Source organism: Urocampus carinirostris, chromosome 1, assembly GCF_059441175.1.
Source record: "Urocampus carinirostris isolate Australia breed hairy pipefish chromosome 1, RoL_Ucar_1.0, whole genome shotgun sequence".
In the NCBI taxonomy this organism is placed as follows: Eukaryota; Metazoa; Chordata; class Actinopteri; order Syngnathiformes; family Syngnathidae; genus Urocampus; species Urocampus carinirostris.
This window is the reverse complement of record NC_142349.1, coordinates 58,528,138-58,538,567: the sequence shown is the minus strand read 5'-3', so window position 1 is coordinate 58,538,567 and position 10,430 is coordinate 58,528,138. Positions and strand designations below refer to the sequence as shown.

At 42.0% G+C, this 10,430-nt stretch overlaps 1 protein-coding gene across 3 annotated transcripts in view; it reads left to right on the top strand.

Moving 5' to 3' along the window:
- The first annotated feature begins 3,435 nt into the window (after positions 1-3,435).
- Positions 3,436-10,430, top strand: part of nectin4b (nectin cell adhesion molecule 4b) — a 32,520-nt gene continuing 25,525 nt past the window's right edge. The window contains exon 1 of one of the 3 annotated variants that reach the window (XM_088346667.1): positions 3,436-3,821. In XM_088346667.1, coding sequence (XP_088202793.1) covers positions 3,767-3,821 — 55 coding nt within the window. In that variant the 5' untranslated portion in view covers positions 3,436-3,766. The remainder of the gene's footprint in view (positions 3,822-10,430) is intronic. The other 2 variants (XM_088346686.1, XM_088346677.1) reach the window with 2 other exon arrangements.

The window sequence follows — 10,430 nt, the reverse complement described above, 5'->3', positions numbered from 1 at the left end:
CTTAAAGGGACAGTTAGTTTTTCTTTTATTAATGGTAATCCTGTTTATCAAAACCCCATCATCTATTTAAATAATCTGCCCATATATTGTGCAAGCTTTATTAGGGCGTATAGCTGTTTGAATTTTTTAAATTTTATTATTTTTTAATTAAAGTATGTTCTCATTTACCGGTAATTATGTTTTCTTTCTTCTTTTCGAATTTTTTTAGGAAAAACATATTTTTTTCTCAAAGCTACATTGTGTAATATATTACACCTTGATAGCTCTATATTGTCTAATGCGGAAATAAACCTTCCCCAAATGAGCATAGCATAGCAGCAAGATGCTAGCCAAACTTGGCGGCGTCTACTAGGTATGAACTCCCAATGTAAAAGAAATCCAAATTTCTCCACCCATGAAAAAATAACATTGGTATGGTAAATCATGTATTTTTGCTTATTCAAATCAATGTTTTTTTTACTAAACCATTTTTGTACCACTAGGGGGCACTAAATATTGCACACTGTCCATTTAAATAAAAGTTTCAATCGTAAAATCAGACCTACCAAAAGTTCTTTGAAACAAAAAAAATCTTCAGAGCAGGTGTGTGGCTTTCTTTATAAAATCATGATCTGTACATATTTGTAACCAATTTCATTGCATTTATGAAAAAAAAGATCAAATCAATGTATTAAAGGGACAGTATGTAAATACTGTATATATTTTTTAACTTACTAACTTAGTTCCTTCAGTTTTTCATTAGTTACCATTATATAATATGACTTTTTATCCAATTAATTTCAAAATGAAGTTGTTTTGCTGCTATACAAATAAACGTGACTTGACTTTAAGGAAATATATTTGGATCTATAAAATCACGTTCAATATTTTTTTATGTTGCATTAGTTTAAAGAAATGTGTTTTTACAAAGTTAACCAAAGCAACTTGGTATATCAAAGTTGAGCGTGTGTGAAAAGAAATCTGTTGATTTTGAAACCCCAGTTTCCATTTGAACAATTAGTACAATATGTTATATCGCATGATTGGGGATTTTAATATAATTAAAGCTTTAGTGCTTATCAATTGTTACCGTTTTTGTTTCTCTTATAAAAAGCATTTTTCGGTTATTAATACTCAAAGGATACTCAGTCTTGGCAAATGTTTTAATTGTAGTCTCTCTCGGTCACTGTACAGCATTCCTTTAAGAATTGATTAGTTAGCCACTAACAATTTACACACTCTCCCTTTAACATGAACTTTTCCTTGATTTTGTTTTCAGTATTGCTGAAAAGATTACATTTTAACCATTTTCACCTTTTATTTTACAAAAATAGGAATCTGACTGGAATAATAGATGGTAAATGACTCAGTTGAGTCTACCTATTACCACCTCTACTCCGTCTTTCCAGAATAACCCGACCTTTAGTGGTTGTTGTTGCTTTTCGGGCTAACTATGATCTAACTCGCCCTGCAAGCAGACTCACTTTAGAAGTATTTTTGGCCTCTTAGTTTCAAAATTCATCAATTGAAAGCGTGTATATCAGATATGTCCAAAGTCTGGCCCGGGGGCTAGTTACAGACAGTGATCAGAGTTTTATTGCCCTGCCAGTAATGTTGAACGCAGCATAAAATACATTAGTACAAAAAAAATAAATAAAAAAATCACTGTTTCAACATAAATGTATATACGTTCGGATGGGGTTTTATTTAAAACTGAATTGCTGATAAGGAAATTCAGGACAAAATGTTACTTGTTGAGTGACTCATCCCTCCCAAGTCTGTCATCGTTTCCATGCTATCCTGATGAAAATACGGCAACTCTTAAATGTAGGATAGTTTTAGTTAAACCAAAAACTGTTTCGGGGGCGACAAAATATTAAATGTGATATTTTAGTTACTCATTCCTCCCCCTTCTGTCGTTCCATGCTAGCATTAAAATAGGGCATCCTATTAATGTTCAAGGCGGCACGGTGGATGGAAGTTAGCGCCTCTGCGGCACATTTCTGAAGTCATGGGATCAAATCCAGCTACCAGCCTTCCTGTGCAGAGTTTGCATGTTTTCCCTGTGATTTTGTGGGTTTCCTCTGGGCACTCTAGTTTCCTCCCACATTCCAAAAACATGCATTGTACCCAGGTGTGAATGAGCGAGTGAGTTGTCGGTTTCTGCGACTGGCTGGCAACCAGTTTAGGGTGTCCCCTGCCCACTGCCCAAAGACAGCTGGGATGGGCTCCAGCACCCCCGCAACACTACTGAGGGTAAGCGGTGCAGATAATGGATGAATGGAATGATGTTCAAGTAGTTTTACTCATATCAGACACATTTTAGGGGGGTACAAAATGTGTCAGTTAAGTTACTTATTCCTCCCCATTCCGCCACTATTTGCATAATATTTCCATTAAATTATGGGAATATATAAATGTTTGAGTCGTTTTAGGTAGTTCAGAGACTGTTTCGGGTGCATAACAATGTTAAATCCTCCCCCATCTGCAATTGTTTAACCGATAACTCTACTGACAAATAACAAGACCAGAAAAATTGTGCTGATTTGTCAGAACATCAGAGGACTAGTGCAATGAAATATTCCGCATTAGTGAAGTCAACTTATGTTTATTTGTATAGCCCCTAATCTCAAGGAGTCTCAAAGGGCTGCACAGACCACAGATTATTGCAAATCACAGACTATTATTACACTCTCCCCTGATCTAAAACCTACATGAGGACAAGGAAAAACTCAAAAACCTCAACATGAGGAAATACAGAAACCTTGAGAAGGGACTGCACATGAGCAATGAAATGAAATGATCTGCATTTATATAGCGCTTTTCAAGTCAATGAAAGTCAATGACTTCCCAAAGCGCTTTACAATGTGCTCCAAATTTCCCAATAGCGGTCTGGTATTGCAGCCATGTAAGACGCTAACCTGCTTATTGAGGGTATTAGGGGTTCAGTGTCTTACCCAAGGACACTTCGACATGTAACACGGACAAGCCGGGATTCGAACTGGGATCGAGCGCTCTACCTCCTGAGCTACTGCCGCAGCAATATATTTTCAGAATAAGAGTAGAGGAATAAAATCGTAGTATACGCCGTCACGAATGGCAGCCACTCCAGCAGCTCCCGTGTTATTTTCGATTGTTCTCGATTGTTCTCAGCTCAGGGATGCTGCTGGAAATGTGAATTTCCCTTCGGGGATGAACAAAGTATCTATCTATCTATCTATCTATCTATACATTTTTCTATATATAAGTAGGATATACAGTACATATATTTTTCCCGCAGTCTTGTTAGCTTGTTTAGGATTGTGACAGCCCTGGGAAAAGGCCTGAGTCAAACAGACTCATACAGCTCCTAATTAAGCTTTAATTTTCATTATTCCGATAAACTGTAAACACCACCATTGAAATATGAAATATCCTACTATGCATCGGCACCCGAACGCCCCGTTGACTCAGGTTTGTAGTGGGCGCGGCCTCAGCAACACACTTACAACAGGTGCGGCGGGTAACGCACGCACTCTATCTTCGGCTTTATTTTTGTCAATAAGATTCTCTTTTTTAATTTATTTTATTTAATTTACTATTTTTTTCTAGTTACTGTTTTAAGACATGCCATTATAAACGAGTAACAAAAAAACCTAAAATGTAAGACTTCCTATTTTTTTCGAACTGGCGTGGATGATCACTTAAACGCGTGTCCATAAAACTGATACAGTATGTCAAAAATGTGTCAATTGTTTGGGAAAAAATGATTTTTAAGATCTAACGTGATTGTAATTGTGAAAGCGGAATGGAAATAACTCCACGAAATGTCAACTTTTCGTCGCTGCTTGTTTTCCTCTTCGGTGAGTATTAGATGTTGTCTTCTCGTACTTTCAGACTTTTGACAGCTTGCTTTTTTATTTAAAAGTATTTCAAATCTAAGTTTTATATTTCTCTTTCTATTGTGCTTGTGAACTCGTGTAATAAATGCGAAATATATTGATTAGCTTGCCGACTGATTGTAGCGCCAATGCAAACATTTGCAGTGACACAGTGTGGCGTGGGACACAAGCGCGACTCCTAGACAAACATTTGTACTTTGAAACGCGGTTTTCTTTGTTTTTCTCTCCCTTTTAAACCTTCGATAGTTACTGATTGATCATCACGTTGATTAATGATTATAAAACAGATAGGGGCCGAACAGAAGCCCCGCGTGGGAAACGTACGATAAAAAGTGAAGACATTCCCAAGTTCGCTTGAACGCACCACAGTTTTGCCGCCACACTGGCTTTTCCTGTTCTTTAACTAACAAAAGGTGTTTTTTTTGTGGTCACGAACACGATAATTGTGTTTTTTTTCAAATGTATATAATTGCTGTGATATTAAGGACACGCGTAAAACCATGAATTAAAAAATAGCCGAAAGGTTAACAGGATGAAATTTGACTTGAGGTTGATGCTATTTGTTGCGTTTATACAGCTATTCAATATGGAATACAGATTTTTTTTTTGTATTTCATTTTGTTTAAATTTGTAGTGACTCCACTGAGATTTGTATTCACATTCAATCAATTTCTAAGTTATAAAAATATCCCTAGTTAATAATTGCTTGAACTCAAGAAGTTAAAAAAAATGTAGGGGGTTTCCTTTTTTTAAATCAGTGGTCACTAACATGGCGCCCGCGGGCACCAAGTAGCCCGTAAGATCACTTAGGTAGCCCGCAGACGAGTTCTGGAAAAAAAACAGACCTGTGATATATATATATTTTTTTTTGGGTAATAGGAAATTTTATTTCTAATCTATTTTAGCCCACTTAAACATAACTGCGAATGATCACAACATGGCAAAAACATAATGGTAACATAGGAATAACATAGTAATAAACTTTTTTTTTTTTTAATAGAAATGCATATTAAACTTGTAGCCCTTTATGCTAATCAGTAACAAAAAAATTACATCAGCTTAAAGGGTTTTGTTAAATGCAGAACATTTCATAACATTTTTATTGACAAATAGTTGACCTATTTTTTATCTATTTGCACGCAAGACGATATTTAAATGAACACCCATATCAAATGACAGAAAATATGTTCAAATGTTTTTTTCCAACAAAAGTATTTCTTACAGCTTGTAATTGTTGTGTTTTGGGGGGTAGAAAAAAATGCCATTTGTTTTTAGGGCTTATAATATTTTTATTTTGTTTTATTTCCAAAATTTTAAGAAATCAGACCGCCTCCAATGACTCCCGTGTTATTTCTTTTTTTTTTTTTTTTCATTGCCTTAAATAGCACTTCAGTGACTTAAATTTTAGGTAAAATAATGTTGGGATAAATTTCCTCAATGTTCTCTGTTTGATTGATGATAGTCAGCCTGGATTTGGCGATATCCAGAAGGCATATTTAAAATTGCCGGTCATTGACTCATTTTACTCTTGTGATTCTCTCAGAATTTTCTCACGGGCCACATAAAATTAGTTGGTGGGCCATAAGTTTGACACATCTGTTCTTTATCAACCGGAATTATTTGATCAGAGCCTTGAGAAGGGACCGCACATGAGGTAATCCCCTTCCCAGAATGACCAGGCCAAAATGGATGTTGGAGTAACAAACAATAAAATTAAAAAAAATGTCAAATAATCATCAAAGTATAATATACAATAGATAAAACGTAAAATAAAATAAAAGGATTACCAGGTTGCAGTGGATGTTGCATTAACAAACAATAAAAATAAAATGTTTTCGTGTGTTTCCTTGCCCTCATGTAGGTTTTAGATCAGGGGTTGGTGTAATTATAGTCTATGGTTTGCAATAATCTGTGGTCTGTGCAGCTCTTTGAGACTTCTTGTGATTAAGGACTATAAAAATAAACATGTCTTGACCTCGTAGTGGGTTTTATCAAAATAATATTAAATGCCAAACCATTAATAAAATATTGTGTGCATGTGGTTTTTTTTTGTCAATTATTTTGTTTGAATCCATACATTTGATTGAAAAATGTGTTCTTTTTTTCATTTGTACACGAGCCAGTATTTAAATCAATACCTACATGAAAGAACTTGAAATATATTTTAAGATTCATAATTTTGTAGTTTTTTTGGGATGTTTGTAGAGAAGATGCACATTTTGTGTTCAAACTTATTTTCCAACCTTAATTTTACTTTTTTTGTAATTATATATTTGTCTTTTTGTATTTGCTGTTTTTTCAAGTTTTAATTTAACTACTTTTTTGCTCTACTTAATCTTTTGTAAGAGTTTTGAAAGTTGACTAAAGTTGAAAACCGAAACCAAGCAATGAAATAAATATGACTTTAAGTGATGAAAAATATAGTCAACAAATGTCATTAAACTTGTAATTGGTTGAAAAAAAAGAGAAATAGTATAAGTACTCCTTCCATTTAATTTCACTCATTTTTATTATTTGTTATTACAGTGGAACCTCGGTTCTCGACCATAATCCGTTCCACAACCCTGCCCGAAAAAAGATTTGTTCGATCACCGAAATCATTTTTCCCATTAAAAATAATGTAAATCGTTTAAATCCGTTCAAACTCCCTGAATGTTTACCTTGAATTTTTAACGGAAATATAAAGCTAACCCAGGCTAACCGTACGTCCGCGTTATCGTAATCTTCGGTACGAAAGATTACGCTAACATGAATGTGTAAAAATAAAAAAATCAGGTTGTTTACAAGTCATTTAGCACCCGGGTCTCCACAACAAGTGGTGAGCGGTTCATTGGAAAGGGGGCTCTGTTCCAACACCCTGAATTTTGGGCTCAGTTTCAACACCCTGAATGTTTACCTCGAATCATAAAGCTAACCCAGGCTAATCGTACGTTCGCGTTATCGTAATCTTCCGTACGAAAGATTACGCTAACATGAACGTGTAAAAATTAAAAAAAAAAGGATAAAGAAAAGAATCATGATTAGGATTTCTTACCTTTGTGGTGGTCAGCCCCCCTCGGATGGGTCTGGCCTTGATGCGGCGAGGGGGCTTGCGTGTTCCAGTGACCCTGGAGAGCGATACCGTCGGGAGCTTGCTCCTGGTAGGGTCACCCATGGCGGGCCGGTCTCCGGGGTAGGTTCCAGACAAACAAAGACCCCAGCGTGTCGGTACGCTGTGAGGTGGCAGCCCCACCAACCGACTATCCTGCGGAGGGCTAACAACTCACCCAGGAGAAACACACTTTGTTACGAAACTGACCAGAGAAAGAAGCCGGACTGACCAACACGGTAACGGACCCCAGCCTGCCCCCGACCAACGAGTACGGATCGATCTTCGTCATAAGACCCGTGTCGCCACCTGGAATGTCCAGACACTCCTTCGCCCCGGAGCTGCCACCCTGCTGTCCCGAGAGCTCTGTCGCTATAACATCACCATGGCAGGGCTCTGTGAAGTACGATGGCAAGGCAATGGTGAAACAACAGCTGGCAACCATTGCTACATCTGGAGTGGCCCCGAGAGTCGGACCGGCCTTTACGGTGTGGCTCTTGCCATTCCAAAAGCCCTCCGGAGGTCCCTCATCAGCTGGACACCAATAAGTGACAGACTACTGTCTGCTCGATTCCTCCACCATCACGGCAAGATGACAGTGATCGTCGCCTACGCCCCCACCGATGTCGCTGATGAGGATGCGAAGGACGCGTTCTTTGACCAACTCCACCAGGCTGTCAACCAAGCCCCACCACACGACGTCACCATCATCCTCACTGATGCCAACGCCACTCTATCCAGCATTGATCGGTCCCCCGGCTCACCTGTCGGCACCACCTTCGTTGACAGCACAACAAACGACAATGGCAACCGCCTCCTCCTCCTCTGCCACCAAAACAACCTTTGTGTTGCTGACACCTGGTTTCCCCGGAAATGCATCCATCACTGGACGTGGTACAGCCCAGATGGCAGAACCAGGAAGGGATTGGACCACATCCTGATATCACGACGCTGGAAGTCGTTTGTAACCAACTGCCGGGTGTTCAGAGGAGCACAGCTTGGCAACACAGACCATCGTCTGCTGGTGGCCCAGCTCAAGCTAAAGCTCCGAGCCAACCAGCACAAGACTCTGCCTCGCCCCGACTCCTCCCGACTCAGCGACCCCAACATCGCCAGAGACTTCAGTTGCTCCATCCGCCGCTCTCTTGATACCCTGGCTCCTGACAAGCTGACAGACTGGGCGGCCTTCAAGGAAAGTGTCCTCCAGTCTGCTCACAATGTCCTCGGACGCCCGCGATCCTCCCCGAGAAAGCCCTGGATATCAGAGAGGACACTAAACATCATAGACCAGCGGCGTGAGGCCCGACTCCGAGGCGACCTCACAGAGTATCGGAGACTGAATCGCCTGCGCAATGTGGCCATTGCTGAAGATAGGGAGAGGTTTTGGCAGGCAGAAGCCCAACAGCTTGAGTCCGCGGCCAACAACAACAACATGAGCCGCGTATTCAGTCTACTACGCCAAGCCCGTAGCGGCCCACACATAAAGACAGCCCTGGTAAAGGACTCAGACGGCAACCTCATCATGACAGAAGCCAACTGCCTCGAGCGCTGGAAGGAGCACTTTAGCCTCCTCTTGCAGCACAGCACCATCCCGGCTGATCCCACCCTCCTACGGGCTGCGAGCACAGCACCTCCTAACGACACCTGCTGCACAGACCCCGTAACACCCGAGGAAGTGAGAGCTGCTCTGAAGAAGCTGAACACCAAGAAAGCCCCCGGCATCTGTGCCATTACCGGCGAGATGCTCAAGGCCGGCGGTGATGGCATGGTGGAGTGGCTAACCCGCCTATTCAACCAGGTGTGGGAATCGGAGCAGCTGCCCACCGACTGGACCAGAGGAGTCATCTTGCCCTTCTGGAAATGCAAGGGCGACAGGCTTGTCTGTGGAAACCACAGAGGCATAACCTTACTCTCCATCCCGGGCAAGGTCTTTACCAGGATCTTGCTCAGCCGTGCCCTTCCAGCAATCAGAAGCTGCCGCCGTCCCCAGCAGGCTGGCTTTATGCCCAACCGCTCCACAACGGACCACATCTCTGCCGTCCGTTTGCTGATAGAAAAGACCCGTGAATTCCGTAAAGATCGCCATCTATATATCGGATTCATTGATCTGAAGGCCGCCTTTGACACCGTCTGCCACTCTTCACTGTGGAACATCCTCCAAGCTCTCAGAGCACCACCCAAGATCATAGCCCTGTTCAAGCTGCTCTACAGCAACACAGAGAGCTGTGTCCGTATCAACGGCATTGACTCCGACTGGTTTGCTATCTCCAGCGGCGTTCGCCAAGGCTGTGTGGCTGCTCCCGACCTTTTTAATTGCATCATCGACCATCTGATGTTCAGGGTTAGTGAGCGCATCCCCGGAGTGTCTTTCGGCAACTACCACCTGACTGACCTGGAGTATGCTGACGACACCATCATTCTCAGCACTTCCTACAGCCAGCTGAGAGACGCTCTGGGCATTTACAGCGAAGAGGCAGCGCGGCTTGGCCTGCAAGTGAGTTGGACGAAAACCAAGTTCATGTATGTCGGTGATGGACCAGATCCACCTCCCATCCAAATTGGTAGCGACATCGTAGAGCCTGTCAAGAGCTTTGTATATCTGGGGTCCATGGTGACAGACAATGGGGACCTAAAACCAGAGATTCTCCGCAGAAGAGCCCTGGCAGCATCTGCTCTGCAGTCTCTCTGGAAACCACTCTGGCGGCACCAGACCATCGCACGCAAGACGAAGCTCCGCATTTACAACCTCGCCGTACTCCCTATCCTGCTTTATGGCTCAGAAACATGGCCCCTGAACGACACCCTGGCCACAAGAATCGATGGTTTTGATAGCAGGGCTCTCAGAACCATCGAGAACATCAGGTGGCCCCAGCGAGTCTCCAATAAAGAGCTCAGAGCCCGCACGTGCCAGCCCCAAGCATCTTCCTTGGTCGCACAACGCCGTACCCGCTGGTTTGGCCATGTCCTTCGTCTACCACCAGACCATCCGACACGAGCCATTCTCCAGTTTGACCCAAAGGCCGCAGGCTGGAGACGACCACGAGGGAAACCCCGCACTCGATGGCTCGACGTCGTTGCGGGCGACCTCCAACAACACGGAGTTGCCGTAGAGGATGCAGAACAGCTGGCACAAGACCGCCAGCATTGGAAAAACCTGGTTCATCTGGTCGGCTCAACGCACAGGGACGGGACCCCCCGACCTTCGCTGGAGCAATAAGTAAGTAAGTAAGTGGTGGTCAGCAGAAAGCGCAGGTGGACAGTAGGGTATTCCCTAGCAAGATCAGACACTCGCGCACCTCCTTCATATTTTTCTATTATTTCTTTCTTAAATGCAATAGTTGTACGCACTACTTTTCTTTTTTTTACCTGTAGCAACTTTGCTGCTTGCACTGACTTTCTTTGGAGGCATAATTAGGGGCTAAAACACTACACCTATATTAAAAGCGAAAGCAAAACCAAGCACGTCCGCACGCGATAACAGT